This window comes from Grus americana, chromosome 1 (assembly GCF_028858705.1).
Source record: "Grus americana isolate bGruAme1 chromosome 1, bGruAme1.mat, whole genome shotgun sequence".
In the NCBI taxonomy this organism is placed as follows: domain Eukaryota; kingdom Metazoa; phylum Chordata; class Aves; order Gruiformes; family Gruidae; genus Grus; species Grus americana.
This window is the reverse complement of record NC_072852.1, coordinates 2,447,930-2,473,725: the sequence shown is the minus strand read 5'-3', so window position 1 is coordinate 2,473,725 and position 25,796 is coordinate 2,447,930. Positions and strand designations below refer to the sequence as shown.

The window sequence follows — 25,796 nt, the reverse complement described above, 5'->3', positions numbered from 1 at the left end:
TTCCAACTTCTTGGTCACAAAGTCTGGTCTTAGCAACCATGGTTGGGAAGGACTTCAAGATTCAGTAGTAAGGAATGCTTTATTTTCGTGATAACTGAACTACTCAGGATCACCTTGAGCACTTGACCTCAGCTACTTGTGTTCCTTGAGGTCGATCAGAAAACACTCGCCGCCTTTGAATTCCTCAAGCTTAAGGTGTGTGGGTGAGCGAGACGACTCGTGGGTGAATGGGGCACAAGAGTGAGGAAGAGGTTTATCTGACATGGGGTGATGGATGTGCTGTGCACGTTCTTCTTCTGCCTTTGCCGCCAGGTGTGGTTGTGCAGCACTTCGTAGGCTTTGCTGTCGACACTGAACCAGCTCTTTACTTGCCCCATTCACAGCTTGGAGACAAATAAGAGAGAGTGAGAAAGGGCATTTAGATTAGACACGATGCCCCCTAATCATGGACAATAAGACCTTATGGGCAGGACAACAGAAGTCTCAGCTGTATCACCTGCACTACTTGATTGAATTGGCGGTTGTCCATCAAGATGCTGAATTAACACAGGGCGTAGACGTTCTCAGGCTGTCTGAAACGTGGCAGTGCAATAATTTTTACCGATGTGTTACTGTGTGGTCCACCATCAAGAGTATCCTTCGCTGCAGAAAGCCAATCATGAGAACATCTTGGCAGTCCTTGAGGGTCATGCTGGTGGTTTTAAGGAGTAAAAGTCTTGCACTAGAAAGAGGTTTCATCCCTGGTGCCATCCAGCTCTCATCTTCTAGTTTTTGGCTCCTCTTGACATGGAAGTTGCAAAATTTTCCAAAGTAGGTGTGGGATTGGTTTCTTGAAGAACAGAGTTTGGCCTGACTGTTCTCACAGATGGACATTTCAGGAAAATTTCCTCCCTTTTTCAGACAGGGTGCTCTGTAACAACAGGCAGTGATTCTGCTGAGAGAAGAAAGCTTGTGAATACAGTTCGGCAAAAAAAAAAAAAAAACAACTTCTCAGGGGTATTTAGTTGGCTCTTCACCTGGGGGGACTTAAGGAAATTCCTTTTGGAGACATTTTATAGCCACATTCATCAGCCTGCTTCATGCTGCTTGAGTGGAAGATGCATAAATATGGATTGACCCCATATCACAGTAATGCATCTCCCCTTTTAAGCACTTAATGTTTAAAACAACTCTTTGCTCTCCAAAAATTCCCATATTTTTTGCCCAGTGGCAGTCCCAAAATGTCTAACTGCTTCCTGCCCAGTACAAACTCCAAATGGGATGAGTGTCCCATTTCTTCAGCACTTTCATTGCCTCGGCACATCTGATGCATGTTCCCCATCAGACCCAACCATGCCTTTTTCTGGATAAGAAGAAAAATGTTTCTCCTACAGAGGAATGAAACAAAAAAACAAGCAAACAATAACCGAGTAGTAGCCTGGTAGTAACTGAGCTACTTTAATTTGCTCCTTCTATGTGGAACTGAATCAAATCTGCTGCCATTAATTGCAACAACATCTTGATGTCAGAGACAAATTTCTCCTCCGCTCTCTTTGCATTCCAAGCGCTACTCCCAGAGGCAGAAAGATGGCACGAGCGATCTTGAGTGCCACCTGGCTTCCCGATAAAGCTTGCATTTCATCTGGTTCACTTGTCGGCAATATCGCTCCTCTTAGCAGCACGGCATTGCCAAAGAGATCTTGCAAAAATGACAACATTCAAGAGACAAATTATCTCCATTCGGAGTTAATTTCTGTTTCCCAGCAGGGCTCCGCTGTGACCCCGCTGGGTTTGGAAATGCTGCTGTTTGGTTAATAGATGAATGTTTTGTGGATGACTGTATCTGTGCTCTGCTGGTGCCAAGTTTGGCTTCCTCTGCTCCCTCTCCTTCTCACTTGCAGCCAACATTGTGAGCCCTAAATGGATTTATTCACAGGACAATAACTTGACTGTCATTAGCATGGGGAAAATAATGTATGAGCAAGCGATAAAACAAAATGCTCATTCTCTGCCATCCATAACTGCCTGGGAGGTCTCTTAAAGATGTACTGTAGGGAGCCATCTGCTCGGAAGGGGAGATGGGACTGTCAGGAAATGATACACAAGTTAGAGATGGGAAGGGAAGATCTATAGTATCATCCAGACCATTTGCTGAGCAGGACTGCTCATTACTGCTCTGCCCGCTCTGGCTGGGAATTGAACAATGGCATCTCCGCCGTTATTAGACATCTCTCGTAATGGGCTGACCCAGTGGGTCTTTCATTTCCCAATTTGATCTTTTTTTTTTTTTTTTTTTTTTGTTATTTTCCCTCCTAGAATGTGATTTGGGGGTAAAGACAACTTCTTTTTCACTGCCCTGTTGCTGTAGTTTGGAAGCGGGATTTTGCGGTTGCGGTTTCTTTGCTACGAGGGAATTCCTGAGTTATGAGCAGATGGTTGCTAAACTGCTGAGTAGTTCATCTAGTTCTTTTTCCTCCTTGCAGGGAACTCAAAGGAGTAGAAATATCCATCACGTAGTGTGAGAAACTGTGAACTGCGACGGAATACTTTCTTGCTTTGAGTTTGGTTTGGTTTTTTGGATTAATGTAGAAGTCTGTAGGCAGACCATGATAAAATACGATAGCAGCATAGTTGGAGTCTTGTCAGCCTGGGTATTGTGGCTGTGAAAGGGGAAGAGGACAAAGTTGGATGAAGTAAGGGTTCCCTTGACATGTGTAATTCAGAGTTTATCTATAGGAGTGTTCTTCAACACATGACATTCGATTTTACAGTGCTGGGCAAACAGCACAGCTGGCTCATAATACAAATATTTATCGCAGAGCTTGGCCCTCATCCAGACTTTATTTTATGTTGAAAGGTGTTAGCTGGAGTTCTGTGAGAGGTTTTCTTTTCCCATCCCTCTCTGTGTGAATAGGATGGTGAAAGTTGCTTTGGCTGGAGCTGTGCCTCATCTATGAGATTCTCTGCAAACATCCAAGTGATCCCATTTCCACGCTGTTTTAAGCTGATGTGGCCAAACTTTCCTACTGCAGATGGTCAATCTGAAAGGGAAAATGCCCTGCAGGCTAACGGCATTTTCCAAATTCATCACTGCTTCCCAGAAAGTCTGGTGCATGTATACAACTTTCTCTTCATAGGAGCACCTCTGCTATGGAGACAGGCTGAGAGAGTTGGGCTTGTTCAGCCTGGAGAAGAGAAGGCTCCAAGGAGACCTTAGAGCACCTTCCAGTCCCTGAAGGGGCTACGGGAAAGCTGGAGAGGGACTGGTGACAAGGGCAGGGAGTGACAGGACATGGGGGAATGGCCTGAAGCTCCAGGAGGGGAGATGGAGGTGAGATCTGAGGCAGAACTTCTTCCCTGTGAGGGTGGTGAGGCCCTGGCACAGGTTGCCCAGAGAAGCTGTGGCTGCGCCTGGCTCCCTGGCAGTGTTCAAGGCCAGGTTGGATGGGGCTTTGGGCAACCTGGTCTAGTGGAGGGTGTCCCTGCCCATGGCAGGGCGTTGGAACTAGATGGGCTTTGAGGGCCCTTCCAACCCCCACCAATCTATGATTCTATGATTCTGTGATTCTATGATTCTTGGTTTCCATCCTCCCACCATGGCTCACACTTGGAAGCATCCTGCTTCAGAAATGGTCCCACAGTTGGATCTGTCATCAGGTGAGGTCTGAGTCAAGAAGAGGTAAGTAGCTTTATTCAAGCAGGAGAAAATAGTGTTTTAATAGTGTTTAAATCTTGCACCCAGCCTGCGAGTCTCATTGTAATTGCTACTTCTCTTTGCAAGAATCAAAGGCTGGTGGTGTCTGTTCTCCCATCTCCTGAGCAGAAGAGGTTGTCACACCTCAATCTCCAGAGGTTTAAAGTGGTCACTCAGTTTTGATTAATGCAATGTTAATACAAGCTGTCGGATACTTGGAGCAAGCTGCTCACAATCTCCATGCATGAGGAATTTCAAAATAATCCTTTGGGGACATCCAGGGACAGACCTGTGATCTCCTTGGTCTTTGATGTGTACAACACAAGGCTTAATTTATTGAATAAATCACAAGTGATACCGTCACGTGCAACACAGGAATTTTCTCCTCTCTCTGCTTTTTGGGCAGAGCACTTAACACTACATCCTCCCTGTTGGGCTGGCGCTGGATGCCAGTGCTGTGCGAGTGGACCCTGAGCCGCCCTTAAATTGGTCAACTTGAACCCTTCTCATGCCACAAGAGAAAATGCCGAAAAGTAAACAAAGGGAATAAATGAAGCTATAGAGCTTTTCATTCCTCTGCTTCGTTTTGCAGAAGAAGAGACAATTGATCTTTGGAAGCTCTGCATAATGCCAAGGGGTTTATAAAATTAAGATTTCACAAGACTAAGGCTATTTGGATTCTGTTTGTGTGTGTAGACATGTATGTGTGTTAATTTTTACCTCTCATCCTAGTGGCTATGCTTTTTAATCACTACCTGGGAGGAGGAGCAGGGGAAGCTCTACTAAGAAGACCTCAGCTCCACTAAGGTTATGTCTGGAGGTGATTGGAAGGTGTTTTCTTGCTGACTTGTACTGTGATTTCTTCATACCAGCAATGTATTTGGTTGAAATCCTTTGGAAGCAAAGGAAATAGGGGTTGGGGGTCTGATGTCTCTCATCATAGAATCATAGAATCACAGGCTGGTTTGGGTTGGAAGGGACCTCAAAGCCCATCTAGTTCCAACCCCCTGCCATGGGCAGGGACACCCTCCACTAGACCAGGTTGCCCAAAGCCCCATCCAGCCTGGCCTTGAACACTGCCAGGGAGCCAGGGGCAGCCACAGCTTCTCTGGGCAACCTGTGCCAGGGCCTCACCACCCTCACAGGGAAGAAGTTCTGCCTCAGATCTCATCTCCATCTCCCCTCCTGCAGCTTCAGGCCATTCCCCCTTGTCCTGTCACTCCCTGCCCTTGTCACCAGTCCCTCTCCAGCTTTCCTGGAGCCCCTTCAGGGACTGGAAGGTGCTCTAAGGTCTCCTTGGAGCCTTCTCTTCTCCAGGCTGAACAAGCCCAACTCTCTCAGCCTGTCTCCATAGGAGAGGTGCTCCAGCCCTCGGATCATCTTTGTGGCCTCCTCTGGACTTGCTCCAACAGCTCTGTGTCCTCCTTATCCTGGGGACCTCACAGCTGAACATAAGTCCTGGAGAGTCTAGTGGTTAGAACATTGGCCTATGCAATACGACATCCAAGTTTGAGTCCTGCCCATTGAATGGTCTGGGAGAAAAATGTCACTCCTTGCTATCGGTTTCCTAACCACTGAGACAGGCAGAGATCAGTTTTGTCTATAAATAAGCATTTCAGCACTGGTCTATTCTAGTGGAAATGTCGAAAAGGTCTAGAATTTCCCCGTTTTATTGGGGGCAACCTAAATTAGAAACATCAGAAGTTGCTGTGAAACCAAATGGTCATCCTCCGGCCATCCCTGGCACTCTTTCTTTGTGTGCATTGGGGTGTAAATTCCCCTTCTAAATTTTTTTTTTTTCTTTATAATGAAGATCAACCTTAGCCCTGCAGAATCCAACAGCTCCAACTTGAGAGCAGCTCTCTGGGAGCTGGTGGCTGTTGTTCTTACCCATCAACCATAGGTGTCGATGGTAATGTCCAGCCCTGCGTGCACAGGGCTATGTTACGTGTGGCAACAAGTGCTCAACAAAACCTACGTAGTGTGGGCTTTAGCAAAAATACAGGTGCTGAGTTGCAGAAATCCATCTCGAGTTCATTGCTGGTAGGTGACCTTTAAAAGCATTTTGGAATATTTGAGATGTCTTTTCTTTACTCTCGAGTTCACGCATTTAGAAAAGGATGAACCCTAAGCTATTGTTTAGGAAAAAAAAGGAGGTTTTGTACTAGTTGAGGATGTTCAAACAAGGCTGAGTTGCTCTACTGTTTTTTACACCTGCCGCTGGAAGAAGGAAACATATATGGTCCCTGTGAATTAACTGCATTTTCGTCTGTGCTGGCTTATAAAGTCAAGCCACAGAAAACAAGGCAATAAATTTAACTGCCAATCTTAATATACTTTTGGATGTCTCAGTAGGAATTAAATCCATTGCATGTAACTAGCTGGACCCTCTTGTAGGGCCTTTGCACTCTCCTCGTGTTCCCCAAAGATTGCTTTGGAAAAGGTAGATTTCTTAATCACGTTAATTGTAGTTGAGTTAATGAAGAGTGAGACAGAACTGTGAATTGTAGTGCTATAAGGTGAGGCTTGAGTGACCCATGTCTTTCAGGATCCACCCTATATTGGGTGTTACCTTCTAGAAACCCACTAGTGGCATTGGTCTTACCAGTCTACGTTGTACTTTCACGCTACAAACGTGGCTTTCAGACACTTGTTCCAAAACCTGAGAAATGGTCTGGGTTAGCTCTTAAGCCTCTACATATGGTTCACGTATTTTGGGGCCATTTTGTTTCTAGTGATCTTTTGCATTTTCATTAATTCTTGTTGAATTCAGCTCATAGTTACAGTATTTGCATTGGTGTCCACGTGGACAGCATAAATCCAGGGGCACAACGTTGTCTTCTTTTAGGGGCTCAGTCCCACTAAAGCCATTCTCCATCTATTATTTCCAGTTGCTTTTGTTTCTTCATCAGCCGGCTGCCTTTGTCGTGATCGCTGGGTCTCTTCCATGCGGGGCATGTGTATGCCCTCTCTCTAGCAAGAAATTTTTAATAAGTAAGTATGCTTTACACGCTGGGGCTCCAAGACTGAAGAAAATAGACCTCGGAGCACATAGAGTATTCATAAAAATAATACAGATGGGTCTTATTCTCCAAACTGGGCTAGCCATATGAAAACATTTATTAAAAAATGAGGTTCGCTCTGCTTCCAAAATTGATGGCCTGCTTCTGAGCATCATTAATTTCATGGTCCACATTCAATTTGTATCGTGTTGCAGCTGCTAATGGTGTTCTAGAGCAGGTATTACAAAGGAGAAAGAAACCTGCCACTCCATACATGGGAAATAAATGATCACCTTGCCGTGAGTGTACCTGTAATTGGGAGAGTGGTGTCAAATCCTAAGAGGAGCCACTTCTGGGAATATTCAGGGGGGCCGAAAAATGTCAGGGACGAGCTTTTCAGCTCCTGCGGTACAAAGCGTGCTTGAAATAACTGGACGTTATTCCTTTTCATTGCAGCCTTGCACAAATGTATATTGATTAATAAAGGAGGAGCGTGGCCTGTGCCTGGCACTTTTGAGTGATAAACAGTTATGCAGCAGTAAAGAGGGTATATTAAAGGGTAAGAGCTAATGACTTTTCTTGTGTATGTAACACATTAAAACCAGCATGGAGCTACAGCTATTTTATCATGCTGCTAATGTCCCTGACAACATTCACTTGGTGGGAGTGAACGAATGGAAATCCATTTAGAGAAGTAAATTAAAATACCTTAAAAAATGCCTTTAATAATAGCTACAGAACTCAGCAGGATCAGAGAAGTGAGAGATACAAAAGACCTATTAAGTTATCCAGTCCATCTCCCTGCCAAGGCAGCGGTATTCCTTATTATGCAGTTACTACTGTATCATTCAGTGAAGATTTAAATGTCTCAAGTGCCAGTGCCTCTGGTGGGAGAGTAATCTAAAGGCTGGAAGATTGGACCGTCACAAACTTTCCCCTGCGTGCAACCTAATTTTTCCTTCCCTGCTCGTCTCCTGCGCTGCACCCGCAGATGTGCGATGGGAATAAATGGAGGGAAATCCTCATCCAAGTGTTAGCTTTTATATTTCCTGCTTTTTAAGCTGGTAAGAATGCTGAATTAGCAACCTGCTTGGTATTGGGGATGCGTGTTTGTTTGTTTGTTTGAAGACTACCAAAAGATATCTCCTCAGGCAGATACCTCTAGTCCCGTGGCAGTGATTTACGGCAGCGTCTTCAGAGGTGAGAACCACCTTGGCAGGGGCAGCTCGGTGGCTTCTGCTGATGGTCCATCTCCAGCAGGATGGACCCACCGAATCCAATCCCTTTTTGGCATGCTGGCACGCTCCTGGACGTTGGCTAAGAGTTGATGTGCTGCGTATTCCCACTTTTTAGGGAATTTGGGAGATATGAATAGTTATGGTGTCTTTTGGGGGGGCCGATTTCATTGCTAGTTCTGGAGAAGAAAATGCCACTGCTTTTAGGTATTTCTGTGTCAGAGTTTCTGGGATGGCAAGGTGGTTTTGTTTGGTGAGTTGTTTTTAAGCGTACCCTGGGCATCTATTGCCATGAAATGCATTTGAGCTTAAAATCAGAATAAACGCGGCTGATCTCTGGCATAATCGCCATTAGAAGTTCACCCAGTAATTTCTGCATCACGTCCATACCTCCGGTTTGAATGTCACTTGTCTTTCAGAAGAGCACCTGTGCTTGATTTTAGAGCCTTGCAGAGATGGAGAATCCAGCACACGCAAGCTGTTCGTGTGGTTAATTACCTTCACTGTTAAAAAACATGTAGCTCATTTCTGCTCCGGTATGATCCAGCTTCATCTCCCATCTCGTTATGGCTTAAATAAAATAAATAAGAAGCTTGAAAAATATTCAATTGTCATAAGCATTCAGGAGGTCAAAAATAAAAGGGTTTTTTTTTTCCTTTTTCTATGCAAATGTCTGAACAGAAGTGTCACGATAACCGTCAAGTCCAGTTCAGCCGGGCTACGTAGAGCAGGCAGTTGAGCGAAGCATTTCTCATTGGAAAAAGCTTTTCATATGTAGTTATCTAGTCACATCGTTGGGTCTTGATGATGGCAAAATTGGTTTCTGGTGGGACCAGTGAGCTATAGTCTCGTACGTGAGTGAGCGTCTGTGTGCGGTGGTCACTAAGGACAGTGAAGAAGAGCTGAATTGCAATCCAGATGTTAAGTCCATGTCCTACGTGACATGAGAAAGCATGAAGGTAGACGTTGGCCGTTTCTGACCTGCCATGCTGTAAGAAGGGACTCAGTTTAATTAGAAACTGGGGAAATCTTTCGAAGAAAACTTTTCCTTGCTGTGAAGTGCAATCTGGAGCACAAGCCTGTCTCAAATGTGGACAGAGAATATGATGAAAAATCCCATCCAGCCATACCCACGGTCCTCATGCCTCCTCTCCAGTCTTCCCCGGCTTTGGGATTTGGCCTCAGGTGTTGCAGAAAAGGCACGTGTGCTTGTAGGCTGTGCGGGCTTTTGTTCAAATTGCAGAGCCAATGAGTATCATTAACCTTTTTTTTTTTTTTTTTTTTTAAATCATTGCAGAGCGTAATTTGAAAATACTCGTGGCAGACTCCTCTTTCTGTGCTTTAAATAGTTGTGATTGATCGCACAGTTGCTGGGCTTCAGCAGGGTTGGCCACAGTTAACGTTAACTTTGTGTATAATAGAGGCTCGTGTGTTCAAATCACGGACTCTGTGAAATCCTAAGTAATGAATACAGTGTTTAGAGGAAGAAAACAGTTCTTCTGCATGGTCAAAGGTAATATGGTAATAAGCAGATTTTACGGTACATGTTCTCCATTTAAAAAAAAAAAAAAAAGTGTATTTTGCTCTTCATCAGTATTCCAGTTCACTGGAGCAAGTGGGTTTTGGATCACACAGTGCCACGTAAATAAGAGTTACCCACTCACTCACCTGCCACAGCATCACGTTTAAAGGTGAGAGAGAAACACATCGTATCCTGGGCTCCCATTCATATTCGCGGGGATGAAGGCACTCAGGACCTCTCAGAATAAAGCCCATAAAAAGAAAAATATCACCTGCAGTGAAACAGGCAGAGTTAGAGTTTAAAAAAGAAAAATCCCTCGGAGTTAGGAGCATTTGAGAAGCAAAGTTGTAGTCGGATGTAGTATAACCATAGTAACAGGCAGGTTTCTGCAGAACTGATACTGGAATAATGAATTTTGCTGAAAAAACTGCTGTATGAGAAAAGCAGGCTATCAGATTTTGAGACCGTAAAAAGAGTTTTTGCATTTAAACGTGTATTTGAATTGATACATACTAAAAACTCCAGCCCTTTGTACACCCTGGATGTGTCACAGAAGAAAACAAATTGAAAAGCCCCCTTATCGCTCAGTGTGAAATAACCACAAATCAGTAAAACAGACAATTTAGACTATCATCTTTCTTCTGTTAGCTAAAAAAAAAAAAAAAATTTAGTTGGTTCAGGGTTGGGTTGGGTTTTTTTCTATTTTAGTGGGGGGAACCACAGTGCTGATATACTGAAACAGGGGTGCAGGTTGGCTCCGCAGGGCAGTGATGGAGCTGGGGCAGGAGCCAGCTCTCCTGCCCAGCCCGTGCCTGCTCCCCCGGCCACAGGGCTGATGTTGGCTATTTTTTTTTATACATCAAGAAGCCAGCTTATAGCAATATTTGGGGAAAACTGGGTCCCCACCTCCTGATTTTCAGTTTTGAATGATTTCCATCTCTGCTCTACTAACGTGTAATATCACCTAATGAGATGAGAGAATAGTTATTTCAGCGGCCTCGCAAGATACTTGTTAAACTGCTGGAATTTGGGCAAAGGGAGTAAACGCATTTGTGGTTTTTATCTCCATTTCCCGTTGTCCTTCAAGGCGCTGACAGCACTTGATATTTATCAGCTCACAAGAGCCTGTCCAGGTATTTCAGCAGCTCAGCTGGTAAAGCAAAGCACCGGTAAAGCAAAGCACATGCTGGGAGATCGCTGCAGAGCTCCGTTTCACCCGCCTGCCAAGTAACAAACCGTTATTAATTGACAGCAGAATAACCAAATTGCAACTGGCAGCATAACGCTGCGGAGCATCGCGGGTCAGAGCGCAGGGGGAGGCGAGATGGCAGGTGGGGGGCACGGGATGAGGAGGGAGCTCAGGCAGGATGGGTTTCTTATTTTAGAGCTGATTGCCTTGGGTGTGATTTTGGCAAAGCTCCCGCAGCTGCTGAAAGCCCGTTGGTCTCTATAAATGTCCTAATAAAATTAATCATCATATTAATGAATGATAGAATAGAACAGCCCAGGTCGGAAGGGACCTGAAAAGATCATCTGGTCCAACCTCTTGTGGGAAAGGGAGCCGAGATGAGATTATCCAGCACCCTCTCCAGTTGTGTCTTGAAACCCTCCAGCGATGGGGACTCTACCATGTCCTTGGGGAGGTTGTTCCAGTGAATGATTGTTCTTGCTGTAAAAGATGTCTTTCTTATGTCAATACGAAACCTCTCCCAATGCAACTTGTACTCGTTGCTCCTTGTCTTCTCCATGTTGCTCCTTGTGAAGAGAGTGCTTCTGTCCTCTTTGTAGCCACCCTTTAAGTACTGGATAATATCATAATAAAATTAACCCCAGATCCTGAGTCCTAGACCCCAGATCCTGCACGGGTTTTTGCAGAATTCTGTATGCCAGGCCAATATCTAAGAGCACATCGAGCCTGGTCCTCTCTCCACAACCCCGTCATACCTTATTGCGTCCCGTGGCATTATGCTGGCGTGACGCCCGACAGCGGTGATGCTGAGCCAGGCTTCAAAAATTTCCATCCCCTTTGCACCCCCACAGGTGTTGCTGTGCTGAGGGAAACGCTGGGCAGCCTCTGGCCCCATTTCATGCCAAGCAGCTTCCAACCTGGAAGATGAGGTGGAACCACTGAGCAGAAAGACAGAAAAGAAATGAAACAACGTCTGAGGTGCCCTGTGACTGGTGGGAGCATTTTGCTTAAACCTCTCTGTTATTTGAACACTTGCATTGGGCATGGCGTGGGCAGCTGCCTGCAAAGAGATTTGGAGAGATGGGATGGGAATGGCCAACGCTGCAATATGGAGGAGAACAAGGAAGAGTGAAGTTTTGATATGAGAAAAGAAGTCTGAAATGGATCTTTGCTGGATGCTGTTTCCTTGGGATCTTGGTTAAAGAGGGGAACTTCGCTGGCGTTCAGCTTTCCCCAGAGCACGCCACGGGGCAGGGATGGCACCAGGGATGGCACTGGAGCTCCTGAGCCACAGCATCCCTCCAGGACCCTGGGTTACGGCCCTGCGAGATGCTTGAACCTGACAGTGAGATGTCAGGACATCACCCCACACTTTGCTGGCATTCAGACGGATCCAGATCCAGCTTTCACTGGGTGCCCATCAACTTCGTTACCTCCATCCCAACCTGTCCAGAACCCTCCTCAAGCTCTTCTCTGTGGCTCATCACAGAGTAAGGAATCAGCCTAACTCCCACAGGTGCTACAAGAAAGCAACACCAGCCTTCCCAGCAGGAAAGGTCTCCTAAACCACAAACACCCAGTTTCCAAGTGCAGCCCCCAACTCTGCATCCCACATCCACGGGAGGAACCGAAGCAATTCATGGAGAAGTTTGTCACCATAATGGATGATGACACGGCACACGGCACCCGAGACAGGTGAGACTGCATCGAGCGGAACAAATCTGTATGGATGGTTCGTTCCTGCTGAGGCAGGCGAAGGCTTCCTCCTCTGACATGTTGATTTATATATTTGCTGGTCCTCCCCGAAGAGTAGTGTCCCAGCGCGGGTCATTAGAGCCCTCTGCTGAATACACCTTCTCCGTGCTGGGAAAGGAGGATGAATGATGTTTTGGAAAGGTAGATGCTGTGAGTTTAACATTTGTGGGGACAACTGAGAAGCTGTAATTAAAAAAAAGAAAAAAAAAAAAAACAAGAAAATGCACAAAGAAATGTTGCGTGTGGAGGTGTCAGTGTGAGACGTAACCACCGGTGTCCTTTGGAAATGGTCCCAAACCCAGAGCTGTGGTTCAGCACCGAGCTTGAAGAGGTTTCAAAACCTTTTGTCTCTCCTTTCCTGCCTTTAATTACAGCTGTGCTCCATGTAGTACTTTTAAAATTGTGGGGTGTCAGCTAAACTCCAGCTTAAAAATTAGATTAGGCTTTATTTACTTTTTTCTTTTAAGGTAGCCACATCCTGCACTCATCTGGTGCCTTCCTCTGCCAAGGCATCTCGAGGAGATTTTTGAGTGATGGGCAATAATATACTAATAATCGACAACCTTTCCAGTGCCAAGGTCTCTTCCTCCATCTGCTGTGTTTTCAAGAGCCTGTCACTTGGTGAAGACATCCCTGCACAGGTACATTCCCATCTTTGCCTTCTTCCCCCAAGAAAAAGCACGAAGTCACTGGGCACAGAAGTGATTCTGCATAGTGGTTTCTGCAAAAAAACCCAATTCTTCAAGGTGGAGATTGTTCCTCTAATCTAGTGCTCCTCGCCAAGAATTTAGAGAAAACGAAATGACAGATTGAAAATCGGAAGGTTTGTGCAGGCTTGACCTGTTGTTTTGAACTTCTGGGGAGGGGGATCATTGGGGAACCAGCTTTGTTGTTGGGGAACCAGCTTTATTGTACCGTAACTGCATTTTAAGGGACCCTTGAAAACATACCCCCAGCTACATCGTTTTACATCGAGTGCCCTCTTCCGGTAGAGGAATTCAGTCATTTTACAAAAAACTTAGGTGGGGTTGCACAAGACAATAATCCCAAAGGGATTACTGAGATAATACCTCTGGCTCTGCTTGTTCTTCTCCATCACTCTGGGCTGGTGAAAGCCCTCCGGTTGGAGTGTAAATTATACCTGCCCTGGAGCTGCTTTACGTTATCTGAAGCACAACTGAGAGTAAGGACCATATCAAGGAGTAAGAAATGTTTGCAAAATACATTAAAGATAAAACCCGCAGTTGTTAATAACGAGTGGTGCTGCTCTGTTTTATCCTATTACCTCGACAGTCGCTAATGGACAGGAGGTCATAAGAAGGAATTTCTTTTTTTTTTTTTTAGTAGCCTTAAGACTCTTTTAAAACCTTCACCCCCATGTGCTGTAGGAGTAATGAATCATACCCTCGGCGTGATGTTAGGATTCAGCACCACACAGCGTTTTCAGGTGCGAGGAGATGAATATTGTTCTGCGGATGACTTTCCTTGTTAGTGTGGGTTTTTTTAAAAGGCTTCATTGAAGTTTCTTGCCATAAAATTACGCTTTGATCATATCCATTTGCTGTTAATGAATCCAGATGGGTTAGAGGCAACTGGATTGTAACTCTCTGATAATACGTGCGCTGCCTTTCATTTTGTCGCGCGGAGTTTCAGAAGACCCTGCGCTGGCCCAGCTAACGAATCCAGCTATATTAACGTGGCCTAATGCATCCTAACACATAGCGTCCCCAGAGACGCATGCAGATGCGTCAGGATTGCTTTGGAAAAGGTTAAAATGTTACGGAAAAATAGCCATTACGTATCTGGGACTGTCTTCTTTCATATGGTAATAGCCTTTTTTTCTTTCTTTTATTTTTTTTAAATCATGCAAGTAGCTTTGTATTTCCTTTAAATCAAAAGATCTCGTTCTAAAATCGAGATATTGGCAGGAGCTTAGCCGTGATTTTAATGTTCTTGTAGAGAGGAGAAAGTAAGCGGGAGAAACTATGTAGAAACCAGCAATAACTTCTCTTTCAACATACAATCTTTGGATTTTGAAGTTGTTTGCTCAAACGTTGAGTTACGTAAAGAAACAGAAATGGGACGGATCGAGAGCAGATTTGTTTCCTCTTCGTATGGTTGCACATCCAACCCATGAAGTTTGCTATCACACAAGGATGCCTGGGAGGACAGATCCTTCCCCTTGTAAACTAAGAGAGATCAGTTAGTAGCACGGGTCTGCTGGAAATCCCACCCACCTCTCACCAGTGAAATACCAGTGGAAAATGAAAAGTATGATTATCCGTGCAAAGGGGAGAAAAAATGCTTTTGGCTTTTCCAGGTTGCTGCATGAGTTAGGAAGGATTTTATTTTTTTCTTCCCTAGGTATAAATGTTAACTTTAATGCCTCACCCTTAAGGATCAGGAGCAGCCCTCAGAAGGAGACTCGGATTCGGATTGAAGCTGCGCTGCAGCGTCTGTAGTTTCCATTTGTGCAGTCAGAGATGTTCTCGTGGCTCACATCCGCAGGTCGGGCGGTCGCCTTTTCCTCTGCTGACAGACAACCACTGGCCATGGGAGGACTTTTAAACCATCTAGGTGCAAAGTGAAGCACCTCTGCTGAACCCCCTTGCACCGACTGTGGTTGTTGGCGCTTGAAGGTTGAAGGACAGCAGCTCCTTAACCAGCCCCAACGCAATGGAGGTGTGACTATGCCCTATCTCTAGCCTGGTGCATCCGATGGATCTAATGTCCACAAATTACTAGGTGTTTTTCCCACCACGTTTATCAGCCCAATGTACGTGGTTTTGAGTTTACTCTTAAGGGAAAGGTGCCAGATCGGTGTTTTCATTTTAGCGGGATTTGAGTGGATTTTTATAATGTTCCTTTGCCCTTGCTGGGGTCAGCCTGGCACGCCAAGCAGGGGTAGCAAAGAGCCTGGGCGACGTTTGAATCGTGCAGCTAATGAGCTGCACTCACACCTCAGAGCCCATCAGTGTGAGAACAGCATCCGTGGCTGCTGCAGCCTCTCCACGCTGTTGTCTGCTTCATTTGCTTCCGATGACTCCGGGTTGCAAGTCCTTTAGGGTTGGTTGTTCTCAGTGTGCATCAAGCCCAGGTTGGGATTGAATATTTATTAAAACACAGCTACTTGTCATAACAGGAGAAGCAGCGTAAACAAGAGCATCTGGGAGGCAGCTACACCAGACTAGATTTTTATTTGGACAAAGTAATCCCAAATTGTTGCTAATTACAATAAGAAAGATCAGTTCATTCCTGTCATTTGCTTAAGAGCAAGCTTAATGAGATACAAGAGCCACCAAAGAGAAGTGGGTTTTTTTCCTCCAAGTACAGTTGTGAGCCAAGGACGTATCAGGAACGGAACAGGCAATGACTAAGGCTTCACTGAAACCCCCACATGCTAAGGAGTCGTGTGTGCTCTGAATGAGGATGAGGTTTGCAGATGCTTTTTTACCAGATCAGGGACAGTTAGCAGAGCAGAATCAATTCCTGTCACTCTGGTTGCTCTAGAGGAGCAGGATTACGGATCGGGGCGATGCTGCCGCACTTTAATCTGGAAATCAATAGAGAGACGGAAGTTGGGCTTGTGGGGATGTGGCAGAGACGATGATTTGGGATTTGATGAGATTTTGCTCTGCAAACAACTGAGTCACTAACTCCTCTTCACATCCTGATTAACACAGAGAAGGGGCTAAATTCAGCCATGATGCAGCTCTCTCAAAGTCCCTGGGGTCCCCCCGTATAATTTGAGTCTAGAATTTCTCAAATGAACCAGGGCTCCCAAATGCTTCAGTCTCCTTCTTTGCCTTTGCGCATAGCTCAGGAATAACCCTTCACTCTACAGAATCTAATATTAATTCAATTTATATCAACCTGGGACTTTGATAACCTTCCTTATGTCTTGTTTATAGCAACCAAATTAAATACAGCAGCAATGTTATAAATACAAACTGTGCCAAGTCACCTTGGGGTACCTCAGAAATCCCAGAATTCATACGGAGCTGTTTAAATCTCAGAAGTTATCAGATATTACGGTACCTCCTTCTGCAGGCTTGTCATGGTTTAACCCAGCAGGCAGCTAAAACAACCACACAGCCGTTCGCTCACTCCCCTTCCCCCAGTGGGACAGGGGGGAGAATCGGAGGCGGGGGGCGGGAAGTAAAACTCAGGGGTTGAGATAAAAACAGTTTAATAGGACGGAAAAGGAAGATAATAATAATAATAATAATAATGTAATGATAATAATAAAGGAATATACAAAACAAGTGATGCCCAGCACAATTGCTCACCACCCGCAGACCACCGATGCTCAGCTAGTTCTCGAGCCGCGATCTAAACCCCTGTCCAGCTTCCCCCCAGTTATATATGGAGCATGACATCATATGGTATGGAATATCCCTTTGGCCAGTTGGGGTCAGCTGTCCTGGCCGTGTTCCCTCCCAGCTGGTTGTGCACCCCCAGCCTCCTCACCGCTGGGGCAGGATGAGAAGCTGAAAAGTCCTTGACTGCTCAGGAAAAACCAAAACATCAGTGTGTTATCAACATTATTCTCATCCTAAAGCCAAAACCCAGCACTATACCCACTGCTAGGAAGAAAATTAACTCTATCCCAACCGAAACCAGGACAACGCTATCCAACCTTGCTCATCTATAGGATGCGGAGCAGCATTTTTGGTTCGCAGATTTGCCCTGTTGTTCCTCTGATTATAATACACTGCTGCGGTAACAAAAGGATTACAAGGTGCTGCTTAAACCTCAGCCGCCGGCACAAAGCACGTGCCCTGCACATGCAGCTTGGATGAATGGGAGCGGTGGGTGAAATCTCTGGTCTTTAGGATAGTCTGGAATCTGTGAGTGCAGAATTATTGATCACGTTGAAATGCTTGGGGTTTGCAAGTCCAAGCAAGCTCAGCGAAGCTGCGGGTACCTGGTTCCTGTAAAAATCACGCTTTTGCATTTTGAGGTTTCATCCAGTGAAGAACAGACCTGGTGAACTCCACTGGTCCTCAGCCACTGGAAAAAAATCCAAACTCCTTCAGACCTGGTATTCAAACCCCTAAGCTGCCCAGTTCCATCTCTTGCATGGTTTCTGTTTTTTCCTCGTTCGGTTTTACCTCACTTGGTGGCATGGGCTGCTCCAGCATCTGTTCGACATCGGAGAGCGTCAGCTGTACAGTTGCATCTGTGACGCTAATTAGCAAACCATGAGAAGGCTGAAATTAAGATACATGTTGAACCGCTATTCATACTTCAGCTTTTCTTTCTTTTCCAGAGCACGGTAATTGTGGAGAAGACTGTTCAAGACCTGATGAACCTAATGCACGACTTGAGCGCCTATTCGGATCAGTTCCTCAACATGGTGTGTGTGAAACTCCAGGAGTACAAGGACACCTGCACCCTGGCCTACAGGTACGGGCAGGCTTGGAAACCCATGTATGCTTGAGATACAGCTCTTGGGCTTTTGCTGTTTTGCTGTGAGTAGGCAGGAGTTACTTCTAGAAGTCATCTCTGCTGGGATGGTCAAGGATATTTCTTTCTAGGTGGGGAAGAAATCTGAAATAGTGATCACTGGAATATGAAAAGTCTTGGTTTCCTAGTGACTTTGTCCACATCGCACTGTGGTTTAGGCTCTTTAAACGTGGATGGCTGGTTGTAGGGCGTAGAAACCACATGGCTTTTCTCTTAATCAGGTAAAAGGTGAGCTCGGGTTGGAGATGGAGAGTATAAGGCATCATCTTTAACGTAAATAGCTGTACATAGCTATTGCTTGCTTGTACGAAAGTCAGATCCTTCTATTTGAGTGTTCCTGCTATATTTTAATTAATTATATTAACATTTGGGTATTCAGAACTCATGGCAGTGCAGGAATGAGTAACCACAACACACCATATAAATACACACACACTGGGTTTCGTGAAACTTTCCCAAAACCTTTCCGTAAACTTATTCTTTCAAGGAGTCATCAAATGCTCTGTCCTGGGCTGTCTTTGTTTATTGGTGGTTTTGGGTGATCGGTGTGATCTGCTTCCCCAGCCACGGCGCGGAAGCTGAATGCAGCGTGGTCCCACCGGGCACGGGGTTATCCTGCTGCGTCGTGGGGTTTGAGTCCTTCGGGTATTTGCTTTTTCATAGATTTCCCAGGTAACGGTCGATAAGTAACTTGTTCTCTGTACACCCCAGTTGCCCATCTGAAAAATGACCCTCCCTGGAAAAAGGGGACCAGGAGCGTGCCCCGCACCGCGGGGATAAATACTTGCATTGCAGGACTCTAAATATGCTGCGGCGGTGGGGGCTATAATAGCGGCTGTACGTAATCTCCTGTAATGGTTAATTGAGGCTGGCGATAGCAGGGGAAGCTGAAAAAGCCCCTTGTGTTTTCTGACCAAGAGCATTAAGAAATTATTTCCTGTTGCCTGATTTCATTCAGGAGAAGCTTCATCTGGCAAGCGGCCGCGTACGGGCTCATTATTATTATTATTAATAATGCCAATAATAGCAGTGAGCACATATGTGGGCTAAACTTTGTCTCAGTGCTCGTGTAAATTGGTAGCTGCTCGTGTGCCATTGTCCAAAATGCTCATATTTTATATGAAACTTCACTGCCTGGAGCCAGACAATAGATGTAATTTCTTTGGCTTGAACTTAAAGGTCCTTCCTTCCTTCCTTCGCTGATACCATTCCTGGATTTGGCACCTGCTGAGGAGTAATTAGGACAGCCCTAATTTGGCAATATCCTGATTACAGCAGGAGGAAAAACAGGAAACGTTCTAGTTTTGCTGCTAGCAAATGACTGACTGAAATAGAAATCTATATACTTTTCAAATGATGCAGAGGAATATAGCAGCTCCCCGGCTTTCCCGGGTTCGATCCGCGGGGACGTTATGCCCTCTGCAGGGATCTGGCGTTGGTACGGCTCCGCGCAGCCTTGTCCTTTGGACCAGGGTTTTCCTTGGGGGTTTGAGAGGGATAAATCCTCATGTTGAGAAAGTTAGCGGAGGGAGGATCATTTATAGCTGCTTAAAATCAGAATAAACTCCCTAGAGCTGTGTATTAATACAATCAGACAAAGCTGTCGAAGCAAGGGAGTGTGTATCTGTTCTGCCGATGTCAAGATAGTGAGAATTTGGGAAGCCGGAGAGGTGGTTTATGCAAGATTTGCACATGGCATTCGTTCGTTCCCCATGTGCATGTGTTTCTTGAAGGGGAATATGAGCAAACGTGGATGAAATGTATTCAAATACAGGCTCCTCAAAGCAAGACTGTTTTATTCAGAGTCCTTTGCAGAACAGATAGCTCTGTCAGGACGTCAGCGCTAAGAAATGCACAGCTGAGATTTTTCATGTTTGATTTCTATTTGGCTCTGATTTTCTAGTGAATGCAAAAAAAAAAAAAAAAACCAAACCCTAACGGGGATGGGTATGAATGGATTGGACATTTATATAAGGAACAACTATGGATTTTCTTGTTTTAATTCATGACGAATTTTGGAAGCATATTTAATCTGATGTAGGTGAGATGTCTTCTGCAAATTACATGTTTGTAAGTGCAATTTCAGTTTGACGCAAACTGTTTACAAATGTGAGTTATGTTTTCTGACGAGTTTATGAGGGGTTGGGGATTAAAATGCAAACAGAAATGGGAGACGGAGCCACACAACCTCCTGCTGTGTTGGCTTTTCTTCAGTCTTGTCCAGCCCACATCTGGCTGCTTCTTCAGCAAATCTCTATGAAAGCCGCTCTACCCGTGAGTTAAACCTGTATAGTTAAACCATTTTTACAGGGCTTTGGGAGGTCCTGAAGGGCCATGCAAGGAATTATAGGGACAGGGAAAAACCTGACCAGTTCAAGATAGCTACCTTTAATGTGAGTCTTCCTTTTTCGTCTCTTGCCAACACCCTTCTCAGACAAGCTTTGCTGGTTTGAGTGCTAAAGCTAATCTCATTCCATGTCCTTCTACATGGAAATTGGCCCCATGTTTAGTTATGTCTGTGTTGAAGTTGCACGTTCTTATTTTGTTGTCCAACTTTAAGCTCCGTCCTGTGTGTCCACCCCCTTCTCACCAATCTTCATGCTCCCTCCCTTGAACAGCCATCCTTTTGCACATTTTTCAGCCTACCTGGAGAGTCTGAATAAAGGCACCACTCACCCAAATGAGTCCCTTTAGTCTGTAAAAAGAGACGGGCACCACCACCGAGTGGTTCACCTTAATTAAAAACTCTCTGGAGGTGGTCGGCTCTCTCCATCAGCTTTGAAGGCAGCTTATGGTGACCAGCCTCCTGGCTGAACTGTCTCAGCTAAATTTGTAAGATGGCATATAACTGGGCCTATATCTCTCAAAATGATGAAGAAAATAAATATCTCAGTTCCTGCTTTCCAGCCAGGCAAAATAAAACTAAGCCCCTTTTTATTGATAAGGAAATGAGGAGCAGATTAATTCATCCAAGGTGTGGGGTCTGCGGTCAAACAGGATTTCTCAAGTCCCCAGGAAACGCTCCTGCCACTGAGTTTACTACTTCTTATTGGCTTCTTCCCCTTCTTACATAACTTTTTTGGGTTTTAAGTTGTCTTTTTGACTCTTTTTGGGCCAGGCTCTGTCTCCCTCAGGCTGTTAGATACCAGGCACATGCTGAGCATGCCGCTTTTAAACTCTTAGCAGTGCAGCAGAGCTCGGCACGGAAACACCACCTCGACCCTGAGAAGAGAAAAAAAAAAAAATTCAAAAATACATTTGGTGTAAGACAACAGAGTCCAATTAGCCCCTGTGGCCCCCCAGATGTTTTCCTAATGAAAAGCCGTGACCCCCCAGCTGTATCCGGGGACGTTCCCCATCGCTCTGCTCCCAGCTCGGGGCAGCAATGGTGCAAATCTGGGACCATTACCACCAGCAGATGTTTGCTGGATGAAACCCACCGATCTGCGGAAGGATGAACCCTCCTCGCTCACGTGCCATCACCTGTGTAAGCGTTACCCCTATTCCCTACCCGCTCCCGGGAGCTGGGTACAAACAGATGGCGTTTTCCTTGGCCCGTTGAGCTGTGAATTAATTAGTTGATTATGGCATTGGTGGTAGCAAGTAACCCTATTACAGCAGCAGGAATAATTGCATAGGAGTTTGGGAGAAGGGGGGGGTTGTTTGAAAGGAAGCGTTTTTGAGCTGTACTAAAACATGTCATCCTGCCTTGTGATAATTGACTCGAAGACCCGAATTAGATTGACATTGATAAGAAGTTACGGAGGCTGAAAACTGGCTGAGATGCTAGAAGGAAAAGGTGGGGGAAAAAGAGGTTTTAATTGATGGGGAAAGCTGGGCATCTAACGGAGACGGGGGTTTGTACCACCCTATTTAACATCTTCCTTAATGAGGGGGTGTTTGGAGTAAAACCAGCCTGTCAATAAAAATTAGGAGGTGTTGCAATCATGGGAAAGAACGGAGACACAGTTCCAAGGGACCCACGTAGTGGTGGCAGTGTCCCAGTATTGATTAATTTGAAGCTCCCTGCTGATTTCAGTGGAGAATTTGAGCTCCAGTGGCTCATGTACCCACGAGTACCGCATCACCGAAAGGTGAGAAAAGCAGGAATCGTGTGGGTTAGGCTCTCGAAAACGCTGACCCTAGAAAAGCAAGGACACCCGAGCTCAGTTTGCAACTCGCTCTAGCAGCGAAACAGCCTCCCCTCTCTCCTCCCCCAACACCCACTCCAAAATGCAGTAAGATTTTTGAGGACAGCAGATAATAAGGATCATAAAACAGAGAGGTAGTTCTGTCCTCTAACTCCATCAGAAGAGTCCCAAAGATGACTTGCATCCGTAGACATCTGAAGGGCTGTAAATAATTGAAGAAAGTAAATAGTGAAAGTGGTGAGTGCTGAGGCTGCTGCAAGGGGAAATAACGGGGAGTAATGGGATGAAATTGAGTAAAATAAAACACAAGCACAGTATCAGGATTTTTTGTGGGGTTTTTTTTTTTTTGTCCAAGAGTTAGATTTGTTCAACTGTGAAATAGACTCCCAAGGGAAGGAGACACTTTACTCATTTACATCTGGAGAGGACAAAGCACTGGCTAATATATTCGATGGAACTGTTGTCTTGCCTTGGCAGAGAAATGGCCAGATATCATCAAATTTGTTTTTTCCATCTCAGATGTCAGAGATTCTGGTGGAGCTCTTTTTTTTTTTTTACCCCTCCGTTTTCACCGGGGTGAAAAAAAGAGACCTTTTTTCATAAGTGGAAAAACACCAAGTTCCTAACAGCAGCAGAAGGCCAAATTGAAATTTTGACGCCGAGGTCTTCTGTGGCTGGAAACAAAATTCATTCTTTTGCCTGTGGCAGATTGAACATGAAACTTAAAGAGAAGGCAAATTTATATGTAAGTGCATGTGACATTCATTTTCACAAATCGCGTGTACTTACTGAGCAGAGGTTGTTTTCTTGGTGGTAGGTGAAAGGAGTGATGGGTTGCTCTGTGCTGGTGGGAAGAGGAGTAATCTGCTCTGTTGCAAGATAGATCAGCGTTGGCTCCTATCTCAATGCCTTTTTCACTGTTTTCCTTTTTAAAACACAGATACTCAGTGTGTTGTTACTTTTATTTCTATTTATTGACCAAAACATACCTTTCAGGAGATCTAAAATGTGACTGGTTACTCCGCATAAACCCCTTAGAAATGTGCGGGGTCTTTATTGTGATCTTGCATGACCCTTCCCAAAATCACCACCTGGATGCTAGTGAGAGCTCTGAGCATCTCTTTGCCCCCGTGCAACATCCTAGCTTGGATCCAGAAGTCTGCAGCCGAGTAAATGGCTCTGCAAGGTCCTCACTGAGCTGACATGGGCTGAGCCAGCACAGATACGTCCATACCGCAGGACCCAGCAACTCCGGTTCTTGGTTGACACATCCAGTGTTGAATCTCTGCGTCTTCTTGATGCACAAAGTTTCTCTCCATGCTGGAGAAGCCTTTTTTTTTTTGGAGGGGGGGATGGGACAGTAACAGAAAAAGATCTATCTGGCATTTACACTTCTTCAACACCTTGCATTGTCGGACACAGCAAACATGCATTATTTCTAGGTGTCTTGTAGCCTTGTGAGCAAGGGATGGTGGGTGTTTGAAGGCAAACACATGTCCCAGAGCCTTTTCAGTCTTTTTGCGTAGGAGAAGGTGATCAGTCTCGTAGCACACAAGGGAGGTCTTGATTCTGTTGTTAACCTGCAGCTAAGCCTCTCTATAGGAACAGGACCTCTGAGACCTTGTCTTTGTAGATGCTTCTTTTCTCAAGTCACACTGTGCTGGTTGTTGGGTGGGTTCGCCATGGTCCCATTCCAGAGGACAGAAAAAAAATCTTACCGCTGCCCATTAGGGAGGTCACCACCATGCTTTTGCTTTGAGTGGTGTGGACAGGTCACATGTGCTGCTTCTTGGGCTGAAGAAGCAGTCCAACTGGTCACCATGCAAGGACCTCCTAGAAGAAGAGCCTTCCAGATGCTCTCCAGAGAACGAAATCAGTGATAGGATCTAGAAGGAAACACCAGAACCCCTAACTCCCACTTGCCTTTACCAAGAGATGGAAAAACACCTCCTAGATCCTTGCAGTCTACTGAACAACCCAAGAGTGGGAGAGGACTTTCCTCCCTCTACTCACCAGTGTGCCAGTGAAGTAGCAAACATTGAGGAGGACTCTGCTGATGGTTGTTCATGAGCAATCCCAACAAAAAAATTAGGTAGCTAATTGAATCCTTCAAATACAGCATCCCATTTGTCTTCTGCAATTGCCAGTGAGGATTTCAGATTAGTTACACTGCCAAAAGTATTAAACAGGGAAAGTCTTCATAATTGGAATATGCTGTGATCTTTGATTCGATTTCACACATACATACGATTCAGCTGAAATCCCTATTATTAAATGTTTTGGATGACTGGAGAGAAGATCCGAGACCCTTCATTTCCTTTCATTGCTTCAGACCTGGTCCCCAAGCTGGGCCAGCTGGTGTGTGGTGAGCCTGGTGGCTTCCACCCAGGTCTTCCTGGGCAGGTTTCCACGTTGCAGTCACAACACGATCAGCAACGCCCGGTGAGCTCGACTGAGATTGCAGAGAACAAATGAGCCATGGAGAAACTACCTTCTCTCTCTCTCCTAGTACAGAATGACCTCCTCCAGTTGTGTAAATGATCGCAAGTTGAGTGATTTCAAGGATGGGGAGAATATGGTCCTTTTTCCCTTAAAAGACTCTCTCAAAGTACATCAGGGGTTGTGAGTTTAAGAGAATTTTATATCCTGTCCACCCTTGTTGCTGTGCCCTCCACACGAGCGTTGTGTTGAATTCCTCTTTGGACCCCTTCCTTAATGCTTAATGCACATTTGTACGCGATAGGGATTTTAATGAATATGCGCAGAATTGCGTGAAAAGCACAATTTGCTTCGCACTAATGTGATGCTTGCTGCTTTCCCCATAGGAGCATCGTGCAGTCGGACGAAAAGCTGGTGATCAGCGCGTCCTGGGCTAAAGATGATGATATTAGCAGGCTCCTGAAATCTCTGCCCAACTGGAGCAACATGGCTCAGCCCAAGCAACTGAGACCCAAGAGAGAGGAGGAGGAAGACTTTATAAGGTAAAATATTTGACGAAGTTGTAAAATGGTTTGAAGGAGAGTGGCAACAATGGTAAAACCTGCTGGGAAAAATATAATTATTATGTTTGCATAGCTGTGGTGTCCCCAGGTATGAGAAGAGGTTGAGATGTCGCCTTTCCTCAAGTGGAGTAATGAAACTCGAGTCCACGTGCCATTACGCTGCATGATTTTAAAGCCAGGCACCAGCTTTTCTGAACTGAGAACTTCTTATGCCTTGCCTGTATTTGGTTCTGTTGACGGGATTGAGAAATCATTTGGGAAATTATCTGGTTTGGTGATATTTCTGGGCTTTGCTTATCAGTCCTATGACGGATTGGTAGATAAACCATCCTGAAGCTCTTTATCCTTCAAGAGAAAGGAGAAAACAGAGATTCGTCTCACATGCAGCAAAGGCAGAAGAGAGGGAGGCCATGGTTCAATAAGGAGGCTGCAGTGGCAGCACCAGCTTGCTGCTTTCCTGCCCTTGTTGCTCATTTCTGCTCGCTCTGTTGTTCAGACAAGGCTATTTGAAGAATCACGCTTGTCAACAGAGTCAGAAAAGTGGCTGGCATTGGGGAGGGAAAGAAAGGATTACTTTTAATTTAGGCAGATCCTTGTCCTGGTTGATGGTGCTACTCTGATCCCGCATGCAATGAAAAGAGCAGCAGTCTGCGACCTAATGGAGAGGCCAACTGGTTGTACTGGGCAGGAGTTCTCAGAACTGGTCTCACCAAAGCTGCACTCCTTTTCAGCCGTGACCTGGTGGTGTTTCTCCTCTGTCCCAACCCCAGGAGCTATGTAAGGAAAGTCAAATGAAAA

General features: G+C 45.3%; 1 protein-coding gene across 1 annotated transcript in view; it reads left to right on the top strand.

Moving 5' to 3' along the window:
- EXOC4 (exocyst complex component 4) overlaps positions 1 to 25,796 on the top strand; it is a 404,878-nt gene that overhangs the window by 312,832 nt on the left and 66,250 nt on the right. Inside the window, exons 12-13 of the mRNA XM_054837585.1 lie at positions 17,649 to 17,785; positions 24,822 to 24,977. Coding sequence (XP_054693560.1) covers positions 17,649 to 17,785; positions 24,822 to 24,977 — 293 coding nt within the window. The remainder of the gene's footprint in view (positions 1 to 17,648; positions 17,786 to 24,821; positions 24,978 to 25,796) is intronic.